This window comes from Penicillium cinerascens (genome assembly GCF_028974065.1).
Source record: "Penicillium cinerascens strain IBT 15544 chromosome Unknown contig_16_segment0_segment0, whole genome shotgun sequence".
NCBI classification, from domain to species: Eukaryota; Fungi; Ascomycota; class Eurotiomycetes; order Eurotiales; family Aspergillaceae; genus Penicillium; species Penicillium cinerascens.
Genome location: NW_026695286.1, coordinates 2,720,685 through 2,738,198, shown reverse-complemented (window position 1 = coordinate 2,738,198; position 17,514 = coordinate 2,720,685). Strand labels below are relative to the sequence as shown.

Sequence of the window (17,514 nt, the reverse complement as noted above, 5' to 3'; positions counted from 1 at the left end):
TCCATTGTTCAGAAGGTGGAGATCTGGGGCTCTTCATTGCCCCAAGTCATATCGGTTCCAATGTTACTTCCAAGTCTGAAGTCTAGACCATCAGAACTACGATCCTGAGTGAGCCGGTCTCGGTTTCCTAGTTTTCTATACTCAGATGTTGATCTGATTCCTGGTGGGAGTCACATCTCCTTCATGCCTCGGGCTACCGATTCACAGGCGTGGTGATCATGCATGACGCAAGACCTACAGCGAGCTCGTGATCTGTAAGCAATATATATCTCCAGGCTTGGATGGCCTTTCTACCAACAGGGCCGTCTTCCCAACCCCACAATTCTATGAATGCATCAAGATCTACCAGCGAAAGCAATGAACAATACCGCAGGAATCTTCTCGTGTTCTTGGAAATGGAAAGCTTCCCGGCTCCAGAACCAGGCCAGAGCCTCGAACGATTAACTGCCAATAACAAAACAAGCACACGAAACACCGTCCACCGTCAGTGGACAATCCCACAACCCACATGAAGCGCCAACCAAAAACCAGAATGCAAGCCGGGAATCGTAAAATGAAGCCCTGCCAAATCCAAGACGCCCAATCCCATACCGATCGTGAAGAGTCCAATCATAGCAGTCATAAAGCAGCAAAGCAAGCACAGGGAAAAAGCCAAAATCACTTATTGACCAAAGCCCGCAGCCTGTCAACCCGAGCCATCGCCTTCTCCAACCGCTCAAGTCGGCTCCGCTTCTCAATATCCCTCCGCTCCAGAACGGCAACCCGTTCTTCCAACTTAGCGCGGGCTTTACGCTCCTGCGCCACCATTTCATTCGCCTGGCTGAACAGCTGCACCGTCAACTCTTCCAACTCCGTGTTCGACTGTGTAAGCTGCGCCTCGGCCGCCTTGCGCAGACCCTGCTCGCGGTTCAGCGCATCTTGCAGCTCGGAGGTGTTGTCACTGCTAGCCGGGGATGACACTTGCGGGAGGGGGATGGTCGGTGCGGTCGGGGTGGTCGGGACCGGTGCGCTGGTTGGTGTGGCGCTGCCGCGGCGGTAGGGAAGCAAGGAGGTGAGGGTTGCGAGACGGCTCTGCGGCGCTTGCGGAAATATATGCGCCGTCGTCTCTGGGCATACAGGGATCGGGGCTTGGGTGGGTGACAGTGCCCTGTCGCCGTGAGACGATGACGGTGGTTGGGAGGAGCTGCTTCGGGGTGGTGAGGCGTAGGCGGCGTGCGCTGAGCGTAGTCGGTGGATTTCTTCTTCGTAATCGGCGAGTTTGCCGGCTACATGGAGAGACAGAGACCGTTAGCGGAGGAGTTCCAGATGCAAGTAGAGACGTGGACTGGATAGAGTCCCGGTAGTTGTCTCGAGCACGAGAGATGCGCTCGAACAGCATCAAGACGGCGTGATGCACACTTACTAGTAAGCGCCGCGCGCTCGTTCAACTCCTGGACATGCCCCTCCAGCTCCAGGATCCGTTGCTGCACCTCGGAGGGATCATTACAGGCACCGCTGCCTCCACAGGCCGGACACTGCTTTCCGGAGGTCGAGGCATTCGTCATAGCAGAGGGCGATCCGACAAGCATGGTGGTCGTGAGCGTGGTGGTCGTAGCCGACATGACAACATGGGGAGATTACCCCGACTTTCAGCAAAGTAGATAAACCGAGGTAGCGACCAGGGAGAGAACACAAACACACAAACACCTCGTTGGACAAGACGCAAGCAGCCAGAAGACAAGCGGTCAGGACCAGACGATCGTGAAACACGACTCATTTCCAGTGCCGGGCGAGTCTTTGAAGGGGGTTCATCAACTCCATACCTGCGCCACCTGTTTATTTTGTCCAATGGGCTGGACCGGCTATACGTGTCTCAGGCACAATCCAATTTTTCTTCTTCTCTTACTTTCTGGACTAAATCTATTCTCTCGTCTTTGCTCGTAGACTTCAATCAAAATTCCAAGTATCGAGTTCTGGTATACTGGTGAATCCGGTGAATCCGGTGAATACCCCCCAGTGGAACACCCCGTGGCTTCGGACATTCACCTGTCACAAGATGCACCTCATTTTGGTGCTCGTGGACGTTGAGACTATTCCGAATTTGAACATCGCTGGGTCGCTAGTGCCATCCTATTTATAACGCCCTTGCTGGGCGAGCCACTTATCGACCAATTGTCTCTTTACGGGGTCGTGTATCCCTTGGAGAACGGTATCAATTATTGATGCGCGGAGAACGCAAAGTTCAATAGTTTCCTCATGCCCCCCTGTCTTCTTTCCTGCCAAAAACGAAAAAGAGATTGACCCGCACGAGGACAGTGGGGCTAGCATGTGGTCCAGTGCTTGACTCCACAGCGGAAAAGAGGTAGGGCAAGGACCCCGTCCGGGGTGCATACTAGTACTATATTGTCTCTACGGTCTCCGCTTGTGAAAGGCAACTGTGTCAATGAAGACTGCATTTCAATCTAAAATAGAAGGGCATGACAGTGGCTCCAGCGTTCCTCATGGCAGAATGAAGTGGCCGTAATTAGAGGCACAAGGCTATGGCAGGTAGAGAGATGGAGAAGAGAACTTGAAGGGAACATAGAGATTCATTGTCATCACAGATGCGTGATCATGGAAAATGCTCATGGTGGACTACCTCGTCTCTCATAGACTCGTTCGTATTCGCATCGCTGGTCTTAGGGACTGGAAAGGCGAGGCTTGCGGATGAGGGACATGAGTCCACACTCCAACGCCCAATCTGGCCCCAAGGACGGCAGACAAGGGACAAAAACAAGATCACCCAGGGACGATCAGAAGGACGGATGAAAGTAAAGGAAAGGAGAAACGGGTAATCTTCATTTCGCATCGGCTGTAATGATCATGGACAAATCACTGTAATCACGCATGGGAATAGAAGCTAGGTAGCAACAACAAGCAAGACATAAGGTAAACCGCGGAAGGAAACTTTTCAGACTGCCAAATCATCAGGAGCGAGGACTAGATGTGTATCGAAAATCTAGCCCGGAGAGAAAGGGGAAAGATCATGAGAACAGAGACAAAAGAGGAGTGAAGATGATGGAAAGGTCGGATAGAACAACTACCACAAGCCGCACTCGGCGTGCAGTGCAGATGCAAGATTATGACCCCAGGCCGACACCGAGAGGGAGGTAGAGCGAGGTCTTTTCCAGAAAGAGTGTGTCGGGATCAATGTGCGACATTGCATGCATTGTCGGACTCATCTGCGCATCAGAGGCCGCAGGTCGGGCGAGAGCGGTGGTTGTTTTGAGGGTATCGAGGGATCTATGCACGACCGGCCTGGCCACGACGGTTGTTGCGCTGCTTCGTACCAACGGTGCTCCATCCGTCGTTATCTTCGGTGGGAGCGGGAGCCTCCGCGGTTCTCCAGTTGCCGTTAGCGGACTCCTTCTTCTGGGCCTCCTCGGCAGCCGGGGTAGCGGCGGCGGTCTCCTCGACGGTCTCCTCGTCAGCAGGCATGCCGCTCTCATCACCACCAGCCCGTCGCAGAATCTCAAAGTTCTTGGCTCCCTGGGGAGTATCGACGCCGTCCTTGTTCGAATCGGTACCGGGGGTCTTTTGCTTAGCCTTCTCGGCCTTCTCGGCCTTGACCTTCTCATCACTCTCCTTCTTTTGACGGATGGCAAGCTGACGCTTCTGCTCCACCTCACGCTCACGAGTAGCAGTGTCGATCGGGCGAGCCGCACCAAAGGGGCTAGCCTTCGAATCACCACCCGAGGCGGGGCCGGTAGGCGCATCCGCAACGGTGCGTTTGGCCAGGTTCAGCTTCGGGCGAGTAGCAGGGGCGGCGGGAGAGGGAGGGTTGCTGGGCTCGGCAGCCTGGTCGGGGCGCATTCTAGCGCGCCACTGGTTGTCCATATCAGCAGCGGTAGGAGCGGGAGGAGCGCGCTCCGGGCGCGGGGGACGAGATCCATCATCCTGCGAACGACCCTCACCCCAAGCGGGCGAGCTTCGGCGGAAGCCAGATCCAGGGCCATCGTTGTCACGAGGACGGCCACCCTCACGCACAGGGCCAGCGGAAGGAGAAAGAGGGCCCTTGCGTTCCCAGTTGCTGAAGTCACGGAACTTGCCGTCACCCTCGAAGTTGCTGCGACGGCCACCGCGGTCGCTTCCGGCATCAGAAGCGGCATCCATGTTACGGCCAAAGCTGGACCGCTCGGGCATACGGCGCTCAGGCGGGCCAGGAAGGGGTCCACGGCGGGTCCAGTCGACATCACGGGCTTCAAAGCGCGATTCCTTGGCTATTATTCCATTAGTTCTGAAACCGTTTGGGAAACGAATCCACGGGGGACTCACGAGGCTCTGCGACACTGGTGCGGATGGTGCGTCCCTGGAGGGAAGTGCCAGACAGATCCAGGGCCTTCTGCAGGCCTTCGACGGTCTCGAACTCAACGTAACCGAAACCCTTAGGGGCCTTGGTCATCTTGTCCTCCACAATTCGGACATTGGTCACACCGCATCCAGAGAACAGGTCGGAGATGTCGTCGGCGGTCGCATCGAAGGACAGGTTGCCGACGTGGCAAGTGAACGGAGGCTCGGTGGGGAGGTCGAGGGGCTCGCGAATGGAATATCCACCACGCTCAATACGGTCTAAGTCGCATATGTCAGATTTCAATTGTCCCTTCCACACAATAACCATATCTCCATTTAGGGTTTGAGGATCACCATACCGGAGAAACCACCGCTGCCGCCGAAGCCCATGCCACCAGAGGGGCGGCCGGCACCAAAGCTGGAAGTCGCGGGGGCTGTTCAGCACATCAGTAAGTCGTTCGAGACACGAATCGGGGAGCATGTAATCCGGTGGGCAAGACATACCGGCTATACAGATTGTCAGCATACGGTCAACAAGGTCATGGCGGGGAATCCTGCAACTTACACGGGAGGGGCATGTCCTCCATCTCATCGGCCCAAGAGCCAAGGCCTTCCCTCAGTCAGCATTAAGAATATTCTAGGGCCTGTAAATTTCCGTTATACTCACTCTCATCAGCCAAGAAGTTCCCGAGGGACATCTTCTGGGCCTTGGATTTAGCGGGCGCTGGTGGGGGAAAATCGTCAGCTGTGCTCAACCACCACAAATGCGCCGATCGGCGAGGATTTGCTGCTCGCAACAGCACTCGGCCATTCGACCAAAGAAGGGAAGGAGGGCTTCACGAACCCATGATTGCGGTAAAAAGAGGTCAAGAAACGCGCCAGCGAACTTGTGCGCGCTTCTCACACAGAAGGGTTTGGAGAAAGAAGAGAAGAGGAAAAAAATTCGGAGACGCCCGGGGAGAAGTCCAGGAGCCGTGCAAGGTGGAAGAAAATAATCAGAGGGTCGTTCCAGTCAAGTGTCAGGATAACAGTCCACCGTGGAAAAGTTGGTCAGAGGGGAAGTCGGCAATCGGGGACTGCACCAAGCGGCCTTAGTTAATCCGTGATAATTTTTAGTTGGGCGCGCTAGTCCAATCAGAGCGCCTGCCCTGCATACGGGAGAACGTCCCCTGTACAGACCCGTGAGAAATGTGTTCCTGTAATGACTTTCTTCTTTTCGATTCCTTCTCTGCCATTCTGTTCCCTCTTGGGGGGAATTGATAGGGAGTTCTTTGTTCGCGATGCGGTCTGGGCGCTGAGCCCACCTGGTACTCTCGAGGTTGAATCTGAGCTGAGCTACTTTCCTGCCTTTTGCATCCGTCGGCTCTGTTAGCCTGTTAGACTTCATAATGAAATTTCTTTCAAGCCTGGTGGCCATCTCCCCCTATAGATGATACTTGGAACATTGAAATCTTTCCGATGTTTTCATTCTGATCAATATTTTGGTCGACTTTTGCTTTGCGACTGTGCCGAGCCCTCCGGATATATATTCAGGGAGGGCTTTCTTAGTCAATTTCTCTGCACACCAACCACCAAAATCCAGCAATTACCACGAGTAAAATGACATAAATACTACAAGTGAGCACTTTGGATCACCACTAGGCCAAAATAACCAATAAACAGGAAATGACTAGAGGAAAATAACAATCCCTCGTGACCGAGTCCCATTACATAACCACAGGACACGTGACTGGTATCTGCCATCAATTTATCGATCGCCTCGCTCTTCATTCTTCGATGGATCAGGGAATGCTCATGCTTCTCTCAGATCGTTCGCAACATGAGCGGCCAAAATAATCCCGATGCTGGCTTCCAAAAGGAGTCATTACTGGCTGCTGCCAAAGTGGGAGGCCTGAGTGGTTAGTCCGTCTTTCCCAGCCTGGGGACACTTTCAGGAACACGACGATCTCTAATTAACTCACAGGAACTGCGGGCTTGATTTATGGAGGAGCTGCTGGTGTGATCAGGTCCCCCAATCCAGTGGTACACTCACTGTCGTGCGGTATTCACTGGTTTGCATGCGGTTCAGCCTTTTGGTGTATGTCTTGGACATCTCTCTGTTATTGGCCCAACAGACTAACTGTGCATTGCATCTAGGGCTGCGAAGCAACATCATCAAGCTTCATTTTCAAGATAAGACCTCTCCTCAAGAGCGGGCATATGTCAGTGCCCTCTGCGGTGGCATATCTGGTGGGGTGGTAACGAGGCTTATGGGTACCGTTCCTCCCTAAATCATTCTCGATGCAGAGCAGCTAATCTTGTCCCAAGGAGGCCGCCTGGTGCCTGGTTTCGTCATTTTCTCACTACTCGGCTACTGTGGTCAAAGTGCCTTCAACAGGGTTGATACATGGCAGATGGAAAAGGCCCAGAACCCGGGCAAGCCTTTTTTACAGCGGATGGCTGAATCTAAATGGATCCCACTCCGACACCTGTCAGACGAAGAATACCGGGGCATCCTCAGCGAGAAGCTGCTGAGCATTGAGGCTGAAATTGCTCTCCTTGATGAAAAGATCGAGGAGCTAGAGAAGACCCGGCCCGTGCCTCACACCCCTAACACCCCTGTCAAATAACGGGTGGTTTAATGCCCTACCCACCACGGCCCCAGTGCAACTCTGCCCCCCGACGGGTTGGGTAATAGACGGAAGCCTGGGTGGCAGCGCACGGACAACGTCGTGCATTGCCAGAGCCTTTTTGACCCAGATGTGTCAGCCTGCGACCCTCCGTAAAAAAGAGAACTTATCGCGCACACGTGCACGTGTCAACGGTGGAATTTCTGTACAAATCCGTGATACCAACCCATGTATTTCTACCAAATCTGAACAATGTTTATACCGTAAATCTGTCAATCCACTCCACCGAACTATCGGTGCATAAATAGGGGGCCGAATCAGCAAGCGCCGATCGCAGGTAAGGAAAAAAAAAGCCCCACGGTGGTTCTGTACCGTGAAATCATCAGGAGTCGCAACACGAGACCTATGCGTGAAATAGGAAGGACAAGACAATTAAGCGAGTATAAATGCAGCCAGTGACAGGGATGAACATCCTAGAAAGTAGAAAAAGAACATGAAATGTGAAGACAGTAGATAAGAAAGTGACGAATGGAGAAAAAAGCCGGTTTGGAAGATTAGCGTTCCGCTCGCAGGTGGGTGTGTTCTTCCGGCGCGTCCGAACCATGAATCTGTCTTTCTCCAGACTCAACGTCGTGAACTTGACAGCTCCGACATGCTTCACCTGCACCCTTGTCCCTTTCACTGTGGTGTGTGCGGTCCGTCTTGCTGTTGACATTGCTAGCGAATCTGGGGTTTCGTGGAATTTCTTCCACGTCAACCGTTCGCTTCCCCCCAAAAGGCAGTCAAAAGATAGGATCGACAACGGGAAGCTCACCCAGCAGCAAGCCGACACAATTGAACCAGACCGTGCGACACTCGATGTCTTGTGAGGTGCTGCTTCTTTTAGCTCGATAGATCAGCCCCTGCTGATCGCGATTCGCGATGACCCTCTTCAACCCGACCTCCATCCTCGTGGGATTCCTCCTGCTCTACCTCTCGTCCTTCTTCGTCTTCGCCATCGTTCGCATTGCAACCGGAATCTCGATTCAGCGCATCGGATACTTCTCCCTCCGCCGAATCGCTTACTCCCCGAAGGAAGGTCTACATATCGAAATCCGCGGTCTCGGTTTCTCGATACATCCGCCATCCTTTGCGCAGCCGACATGGATCAGTGTTCGGTTGACGGACTTGAAGGTGACGCTAGACACGGCCGTCCTGTCCAAAGGGAAGCCCGAGCCATCTCGAGATTTGTTAGGATCACCCGTGCCAGGCAGCCCTTCCCCCGAGGACAAAGCAGCCCCCGATTGGTCCACTCCGCGGAGCAAAACATGGAGGACATTGACGCGCATAAAGGAGCGCCTCAAGAGCCTCCATAGACAGATTAATTGGCTTGCTCTGGTTGACCTCAACGCAGTCAACACCACCATCGTCTTCCCCGATGCCGGCCAGATCCAGGTTGGATCGCTCTCGTTAACCGTGGACACCCGGAGTAAAATGGTGGAACGTGGCAAGCTCTTTCGTCGCAAGAAAGATATGTCCCGTGAACAGCGTCCGGCTGAATGGATTATGAACGTACAAAATGTCCTACTTGCCGTCGACGGTCGCGACCCAATTGAGATTCTGGATCACGTTGGTGTGAACCTCCACGGATTGCTCTACAAAGATTTGGAAGGCCTCCGGGATGCTTCGGTGGCGCTCAAAATCGGACGTCTCCATGTTCCATACGATGATATCCGCTTGCTGTTGCGACGAATCAAATCGTTCCAGAAGCCGACAGAAAAAGAACCTGCGATCCCCGAGACGGACGACGAGATGTCATTTGCGGACTTCGTGGAGGAACTTGACAAGCCTGGCAGCCGAGATGATACGATTGTCCAAACAGTGGCAGATTCGAAGGAGTTCGCCAGCTCTCTCCTTCGCGGTATACAAGAGATCCAAGTCGCCTTGAGTTTCTTTCGCCTCTCCCGTGGTCTCGAATCCCTTTCTGCTGGTCAGAATCCCGTTTATCTGAATGTCGTATCACATGAGATCGGTGTCGATCTTCACCGAATGGACCAGAAGAGCCCGGAGCATCGCATGTACTTCCAGCGGAACGACATTGCGCACCAAGCACTGCTCGCTGCAATTTCCCTTTCGGTCAGCTTGGGTGATGACTCGGGCGAGACTGACAATATTCTCTACATCCCCATGGCTACGACAACAATCAAAACCACACTACCCTCGAAAACTGTGAGCGCGTTTGAAGATGAGAACCCGGAAGAGCGCAACTCCAATGTTCTCTTTGCCAACCTAGTTATCACGTCACCTTCTCTGGACATGCAACCCCAGCATGTCTCTCGATTCTTGAAATTGGCACAGGCGCGAGCGTCTTATCCTAGGTCAAAGAAGCGGGACAACCACCAACTGATTTCTCGTTTGCTACCAAAGGCAAGCATCAAGCTATCCGTCCATGAACCTGTGGTTCGATTTGTCTTGCCCATCGAAAAAGAGTCTGGCAAACCCGACGATTACAATCTCCTGATTTCGTCCATCTCTTCCATTTCGCTTGACATCGAATCTTCGCATTCCATCGAGGGAGGTGCACACTATTCTCTGTCGTCTGTCTATCGGGTGACATCACACAAATTCTACTACCAGACACCTGCTGGTAACAAGCATAATCTGCTGACCACTGAAAGCATGGAGCTCAAGGCCCATCTTAATGCAAGTCCGGAACTGTGTGTCATTGCCTCAGGAAGCTTGAACGAGTGCTCCATACACATGATCAATAGTGAAGTCAATCGGGGGATCCGCCAAGTCTTTGAACAATTCCGGACACACCTGCAACCACAGAAACGGGCTGCAATGCCCTTTGAACGCAAGACAAGCCCATTGCGGCGAATTCCACCGTGGCTACTTCAGTTTTCATTCGAGGCCACAGGCTTTAGCTTGGAAGTCGCTGGTGTCGATAATACCGTGTCCGAAATTTCCCGTGGTGTCTCCTTGCAACTGCAATCTTGGACAGCCGAATACAAAGCCCAGAAAACCGAGCACGCTGCTGGCAGCATCGTCCGGCGACGTACCTCCAGTCATTCCACGATCGGCGACGAATCTCCATTTAGGTTCACCCCAACGTCACCTCCGAAAAACATCAAGCGTGGCGCCACAGATGGCCGACGTCTGGCACTCCATGCACGTGGATTTGATGGATTCGTTATCGAATCGGATGATTATCTTGAGCCCGAGCCATTCTTCTCGCTTCCTCGGTTTGAAATCGCATTGAGCACACAGAGCGATCGGATGGGACCGGTCCTTCATGTCAACTCTGTTTTTAAAGGCATATATCTTCAATACTCGCTCTATCGCTTCTATTGTTTGGGCGTTGCGACTTCGGTGATTCAAGATGTCATCACGCCTCTGCCTCGGAACACCCCGCAACCTACAGGAAAACAGAAAGGTGCCCCGAGCATATCGTTGCCGCCACCGCCGCCATCATCCCACTCCTCCCAGAAGGGTGAGCTAGTCACTTTCGATGCCAAGGCGACAGTCGTTCAACTCAAGGCGTACCTTCCAAATGACCCTCCAATGATGTTACAGATCTATGGGTTAGCTGGTGGCTCCCAACGTCTTTCCACGCCGCATGTCAAGGCTAACCTTGTTCGTCTACACGCCGAGGCGCCCAAGCTCAAGGGAGTATGGGCAAGAATTGGAAGCATGAACAACGTACGGCTCGATTTCCGCAAGATGAGAATGAAGCAGTCCGGCCAGTTCACCGAAGAGAGATCCATTGACTTGGCCGCCGACTTCATTCGGCTGGGTGTTCCTCACCATATGGTGATGCACCGAATCTTTGATAATCTGATTAATACTTCCAAGTCATTCAAACAGCTGCATCACCGCTTCAAGAACCGGTGCAGAGATTTCGTGTCTGTTCGCGCACCTGAGGGGCCGAAGAAGGTGCCCAGAATCTCCATTCGCAGCAAGGCTCTCCTCTTCGAAATGGAGGATGATGCCTTCGAATGGAAGCTGGGTTGCATCTACCGGACCGGCTTGGTTGAGCAGACCCAGCGCCTTGCTCGTGAAGAAGCCTTCTTGTTGAAGGCGCACAAGGTTAGGGAAACGGATCAAAAGCGTGCTTCATCAAGGCTGCGGGCCAAGTCAAGCAATCGAACGCTGCGCAGTGAGCGAACCAGTCAAGACACTCGGAGGAGTAGGAGTGCGGATTCGCGACCAAGACAAGAAGAACAGCAGCAGCAGCAGCAGCCGAAGCAGCATGGCCGGGGTCGAAAGTTCCGCTATGATACCGAAGGTGCGACCTGTCTGTCTTCAGAATACAAGATCTCCACAGACGCGGCATGGAACCGTCTGCAGCAGTATAATGCGCAGGTTTGGAAGGAGAAGATTGATGCTGCACTCAGGTTTCAGGGAACTTCTATCAAGGAGGTGCGCAACTTGTTTTCTGGTGCTGATGAGCCGCCGGACGACGCGAAAGAGACCGAGACCATTCTTGCTATTCCGAATAGGCCGGGTTTGATGTCAGTACTCATTAGCGACGTGAACCTTATTATCGACAAGCCCTCGTTTCCCATGGACGAACTTCCCACATTCCTTAATCGCATCGGGAAGGGAATGCCCATGGATATGCAGTATGGCTTGCTTATTCCAATGAGCTTCAATCTTGAAATGGGTGAAGCTCGTGTCAACCTGCGGGATTATCCTCTGGACCTGCTGCATATTCCAGCTCTGCGCCCTGGCCAGTCTCCAAGGCTTCCCAGCTGGTCATTACGGACAAACTTTGTCATCGCAGAAGAATTCAGAGACCATGAATCTGCAAGAGAAGTGGACGTGGAACTTGTTCCTTCAACCGAATTACCCGACAAGTCTCACACTGATCCTTTCCATATCAAGGTCTGGCGATCTGTGACGCCGGTGAAGACGTATTCGGATCCTACCTTTGAGATCAACACAAGCTTGCCAACAAGTATTTCATGGGGCGTCTCGTATCAGCCCGTGATTCAGGACATGATGAAAATCATCGAAGGTTTCACCAAACCCGAAATTGATCCTTCCGAACGGGTTGGCTTCTGGGATAAGATTCGTCTGAGCTTCCACTCCCGGATCAGGGTTCTCTGGAAGGAGGACGGTGACGTTCATCTGCGTCTCAAAGGTTCTCGCGATCCGTATGTGGTGACAGGATTCGGAAGCGGCTTTGTCATGTGTTGGAGAAGAGATGTCAAGTGGGAAATTCACACCAGCGATGATCCAATGGAGTTCATGAGTGTGACGAGTGGCGAATATGTGCTCGCAATCCCTGATTACAGCGCAGAGGCTCGATGGGCCAATGAGTCGACAACAGAAGACTTGGACAATAGCTCAGCATCCAGCGAGCAAAAGAATGCGGCCCACTTCAAGAAGGTTGTCATGAAGCTTTCAGGTGACGTGAAGTGGGCAACTGGGTTGGTGTTTGAGCGTGACGTTGACGACGATTCACGCACCTTCTCATTCAGACCGCACTACGATGTGGTTCTCAAGAACCCCAAGTTTGTCGACCCAGCCAAGCGCACCAATTACGATGCATTCCGTGGATTCCGCAGTGACCATATTCACCTGTCTGTTTCAGTCATTGCGCCTCAATGTAGAAATTGGGCCGTTGATGACATCCAACCATCTTCAAGCTACAATACAGTCCATCTTACTCCTCGCTTCTTTACCCACTTCTTCAACTGGTGGTCGCTCTTCTCTGGCATCATGTCTCTCCCTGTTCGCCAGGGTCCGCTGTTTCCGGGTATCACTAAGACGAGCAAGAAATTTAATCGGCATTTGGCAACTGTTAAATACAAGCTTCTTCTTGCGCCCTTGTTTGTCGCCCATATCTACAAGCACAAGGACCGTGAAGACTACTCTGAGAACGCTGTGACAGCGACCGGTCTCAAGGTCCGCCTGGATTCTTTGAAGCTCGACATTCATCAGCGACGTGAACTAGTCAGGACTCACAACCGTGGCCGTACCAAGCAGACCCAGACAACCGCGATGCGCATGAATCAGGCTTTGATTGATTTGCAATCGGCCGACTTCCGGGCTGTTTCCGCTACCATTGAAGGTACCACAGCCGAGGATATTGAGAATAATAGAAATGATATCATCTCGACTTTCCAGAGCCCACTGCCATCTGTTGATCTCTCTCGATTCACCATTCCCGACCAAAATTTGGACTGGATCGACATGGATGATTTCGTGGAACCCGACTGGATTCTTCCCCAAGAGTCAAACCCGAAAACTCAAATTCTCCCGCTTGCCTTCACTCCTCGGTTCACCTACTTTCGCCAAACAGACCATGGTGATATCGGACCGGAACAGACTGGCTATAGTACCTTTGGGGACGAGCCTACTCACGAATGTGTCATGTCCGAGACCCACGATCCTCGCCGCGTACAGATCGAATTGACCAAGGATCGCCTCGCAACTGTTGAAGGTCAAATTCGCAACTTTGAACGTACTATTGGTGAACAGCAACTTAGACTGATGAAGGACGTGGATCATGACCCGGCTCTGAAAGAACAACATGAGGTGTACCTTCGTCAATCGGAATCTCTCACGAGACGGCGGAAGTTCTTGATCTCCACTCTTAACCGACTTGAGAGGCATTTGGCACGCGATGAACGAACGCCGCATCCCAACAACCTTGGCGGCGACCGTCCGGCTCCTAGCAATGCTTCCTCTCGAACGGGTTTAGATGGGGAGGATGGCCGAACTTCTGGAATTGACGACCTTTATTCCTCGGCCGCTGATGATTTCTCCAGCGAATTCAACAATCGTTTCATGATCCACAATGTGCAATTGAAGTGGAACAACTCCCTCCGAAACATCATTCTGCGGTACAGTCATCAGGTTAGCCAGCGACGTGGTTTCGTTTACTACATGTCTCGACGAGCAGTGAAATTCATTCTGGACATCGTGGAAGAACAAAATAAGAACAAGCGGAAGCAACCCAAGATGTCCAAGACACAGACTCGCAGTGACAATGATGACGAGGATGTGGAAGATCGCATTGAGCAGCTGCTCAATGACGCCAAGCGCTATGTGAATGCCGAGGAGAACGAACCGTCGGACTCGAACACTCAATCACCCGAAAACTCGGACGTTTCCAGTGAAAATATCGCCCCCGAGTTCACGCCGCAGAACAGCTACTACTTGCGACTCATTGCTCCTCAGATCCAACTTATGAGCGAGAAGAACCGCAGATCCGTGTTACTGGTGGCTGCCAAAGGCATGGAACTTAAGGTTGTCTCCATCATGGACAAAGAGCGTGTCTCGGACGATGTTAGCGGCTTGGTGCAGCGCCGGTTCTCTCTCGAAATGGACGGTGCTCAGTTCTTTGTTGCCACGCAGAAAAACCTCATGGCCAATCTGCAATTGTACGCAGGCAACAAGTACGGCAATGCGCCTGGATCCGCTTGGCCTCCTTGGTTGACCCTTGAAGCGATGTTTGACTTTGAGCTGAATCCGTTCGGATTCTCTCGCATCGTGCAAAAGACCTCCGCCAGCCTTCGCTACGACAAGTATAACAACCTTCGCTTGAAGTACAATGAGGAGGTTGCTAAGGGTCACCAGGGACCACACCCTGGAGGCGACGAAACCCGCATGGATCAGATTAGTGTTGATTTCCCTCACTTCCGCGCGATTTGTGACTCGGCAGAGTACTATTCCCTGTACATTATTGTCTTGGATCTTATGCTCTATAGCGAACCACTCGAAAAGGTCCGCAATGAGCGCCTGGAAAAGATCATGCTCACCTCCGACTTTAGCGACCTACGTGGTGCCCCAGAAGCTGTGTTTAAGCTACAAGCGCGCATCCGTCAACTCGAAGAGATCAAAGAATACTTCCAGATCAATGCCAAGTACCTGGATAAGCAGGGCTGGGACGACCGATTGGCTCTCGAGCGCGATCTGTCTCAGTGCGAGGACGAGTTGTTCTTCATGATGAAGGCGATTACCACCTCCCAACGCCGCGCTGACCCTAGTGCTTCTACGAATGGCGTCTTGCGCTGGAGCATCTCTGCGAGCGAGGTTGTCTGGCATCTAATGATAGAAGCGTCGGCGCCACTGGTTGAGTTTCAACTTAAGAATGCTCAGTTTGAACGCACAGACAATACTGACGGTTCCAACCACAACCTGGTGGCCATTGAACGTATTAATGGCTTGAATCTTCTTCCCGAGGCTATCTATCCCCAGATCATCTCGCCGTATGAAGACCAGCCGCGGCCCTTGGATGACTTCATGTTGCGAGTAAAGTGGCACATGCTTGAAGCTGTTGCTGGCATCCCTGTCGTTGACAACTTTGAAGTGTCGCTGTTCCCACTCAAAATCCAGCTGGAACGTGAACTGGGCCAAAGGCTCTTCGAATACATCTTCCCAAACATGGGCTCTGGCGCATTTGAAAGTGGCGGTTTCTCGCCCTTCATGATCAAGAACATGAAGCCGCTTGAGGCTTCAGACGCAGAGGACGGTGATGATGATGACTCGAACAATCCGTCGCGGGCTCGGTCCATGACTACTACCGACGATGACAGTGTGCTGATGGATGACATGCAAGCTTCCCAGGGCCCTGGTTCCATTGAGTTGAGATTGCAGCCGACTTTATCGCTCTCTGAAGAGGGCAGGACCAGTCGACGCTCGAGTCAAGTCAAGGGACTTGCAATGACGCCCATTCAAAGAAGCCACACCTCTCGGCTGGGAGTCTCGGACAGCGCTCGACAACAGCCCCGTCCAGCAACTACCGGTGGCCTGTCAAAGAAGAAATCCGCCGACAGTATCCGCATGCTGGCAAAACAGCCTACGGAGAGATCCTTGTCAGCTCACAGCACGAGCGCCGGCGAAGAGAAGAAAAAGTTTGCTCTGAGCAAGGGCTCCAGGCGTGGTAAATCCAAGGAGCCTACAGACGACCTGTCGCAGATGATGTCCCGAGCCTCGAACTACATGACCCTGGCACGAGTCAAGGTTCATGACGTGGTCCTCTGTATGAGCTACAAAGGCAAAGGTGAACACAATCTGGAAGACCTGCACGACTTCGTCTTCCGCCTGCCAGTCCTCGAATATAGCAACAAGACATGGTCGAATCTAGACCTTGCCCTGCGTCTCAAAAAGGATGTGATCAAGGCGCTCATCTCGCACGCGCCTGCTATTCTCGGAAACAAGTTCTCGCACCATCGCCCTACCAAGCAACAACAGAGAAAGTTCCGCGAGCTTGCGTCGTCGTCGCAACTCCTTCCCAACTCCAGCAATCTTCAGAATCCCAAACAGAGCAAAGCCTTGAGTCTGACGAGCTACGACTCGAATAGCGAATACTCGCCGGCACCGTCGCGAAAGTCCCTGCAGTCGAATGCTTCGCCGTTGGCGAGGTCAACGTCTCTGAACTCGGATTCTCGTGACCCGGAAGATCCAGATCCTCGGGGTGATTCTCGGTCTGCCGGTGAAGTGGATGTAGATTCTCGCTGGGAGGTTAGTTCCCTACTGTTACTTTATTGCTACCATGCTAAATCATTATACAGGAGTCACGCCGCTTTGTCAATACCAATGCTCCCATCCGACCCATGACTTCCGGCCAGACAATGACTACGGTCCAAGCCAACGGGACTGAGCAAGACGACAGGTAAATATCATCTACGTTCCAACCATCCGCCCATATGCTAACATTCCTCCCCCAGCAATAAAAGGACAATCCGCAGCTTCGGCCGCAGACTGATATCTCGGAAGTGATCACCTTCCACACAATTCACCGCACCCAAATCCTCATTTACCCCATTTCAGTCCTTCCATCCTCGATTTGTAACAACCCCTGTGACCTTCATCCTCGGGTCACACTCTCTGTAAAGCACCCCCTTTGTGATTTGTCTCTAGGCCCCGTGACTTCTCCGAGATACCCTCCATGTGCCAGCGGGTCCGTATATAGGCGTTGAAATCTGTGATATTTTTTAATACTCGGATCTTGTGAGGATGGGAAGAGAGATACCCGTGTCTCGGTTCGATCTCCATATATAGAGGGAGTGGCGACATCTTTTTTCTCTGATTTAACACTTTAAAATATTTTTTTTTCTCTGTCTTGACGAAGTGGCTTCTCTTTGATTTATTTTATCTTCTTTGTACACTTACGTGGCTGTTTTCAATGTCTGTTAGATACAAAAGCACTCGGGGTTCAAGGTTAAGATGCCCCAGGTGAGTGGACCAGTGTTTACCGAGCTAGTAAATGTCGGAGACATCGGCGCCGTCCTCGCCGACTGTACAGAGAAACCTTGAGGATCCAACATCCGCTGAGTCAGCTGTGATGCGATGGCATTTCCCATGCGGAGTTCCTTTCCAATTTGATCTGGTTTACAGTCGAACTAGACATTAGATAGCTTGACCATGAGAACCATTCAGCGCTCATTCACGCTACATATCTAATGCCAAGGGCTATCTCATAGCTGACGACAGTTATGCGCACAAACCCAAAACCGAGCGAACCGGCGATCGGCATTTGAACTTGTGGCTGGGATCGGCGCCCGGGAGTTCTACGTCCCAATCCCGATTTCCTGTTTTCTGATGTTTTACCCGGGGCATTGGCATTATTGGAGAAAGGACAAAGCGTTTCGTCTATCTGTCA

At 52.4% G+C, this 17,514-nt stretch overlaps 4 protein-coding genes across 4 annotated transcripts; 2 read left to right on the top strand and 2 right to left on the bottom strand.

The window, feature by feature from the left end:
• Positions 1-657: 657 nt before the first annotated feature.
• On the bottom strand, positions 658-1,568 carry N7498_001011 (uncharacterized protein; the record flags this gene model as incomplete). The annotated part of the gene is made up of 2 exons (XM_058448074.1): positions 658-1,265; positions 1,403-1,568. The coding sequence occupies 2 exons, from the start codon at positions 1,566-1,568 to the stop codon at positions 658-660; spliced, it is 774 nt and encodes a 257-aa protein (XP_058313485.1).
• Positions 1,569-3,261: 1,693 nt separating this feature from the next.
• Positions 3,262-5,006, bottom strand: N7498_001010 (translation initiation factor 4B; the record flags this gene model as incomplete). Its single annotated transcript, XM_058448073.1, has 4 exons — positions 3,262-4,238; positions 4,294-4,587; positions 4,668-4,742; positions 4,976-5,006. 4 exons carry the CDS (start codon positions 5,004-5,006, stop codon positions 3,262-3,264), a joined length of 1,377 nt encoding a protein of 458 aa, XP_058313484.1.
• Positions 5,007-6,127: 1,121 nt separating this feature from the next.
• Positions 6,128-6,917, top strand: N7498_001009 (uncharacterized protein; the record flags this gene model as incomplete). The annotated part of the gene is made up of 4 exons (XM_058448072.1): positions 6,128-6,206; positions 6,272-6,385; positions 6,445-6,561; positions 6,616-6,917. The coding sequence occupies 4 exons, from the start codon at positions 6,128-6,130 to the stop codon at positions 6,915-6,917; spliced, it is 612 nt and encodes a 203-aa protein (XP_058313483.1).
• Positions 6,918-7,838: 921 nt separating this feature from the next.
• On the top strand, positions 7,839-16,631 carry N7498_001008 (FMP27 family protein; the record flags this gene model as incomplete). The annotated part of the gene is made up of 3 exons (XM_058448071.1): positions 7,839-16,373; positions 16,424-16,524; positions 16,580-16,631. 3 exons carry the CDS (start codon positions 7,839-7,841, stop codon positions 16,629-16,631), a joined length of 8,688 nt encoding a protein of 2,895 aa, XP_058313482.1.
• Between the last annotated feature and the right edge of the window lie 883 nt (positions 16,632-17,514).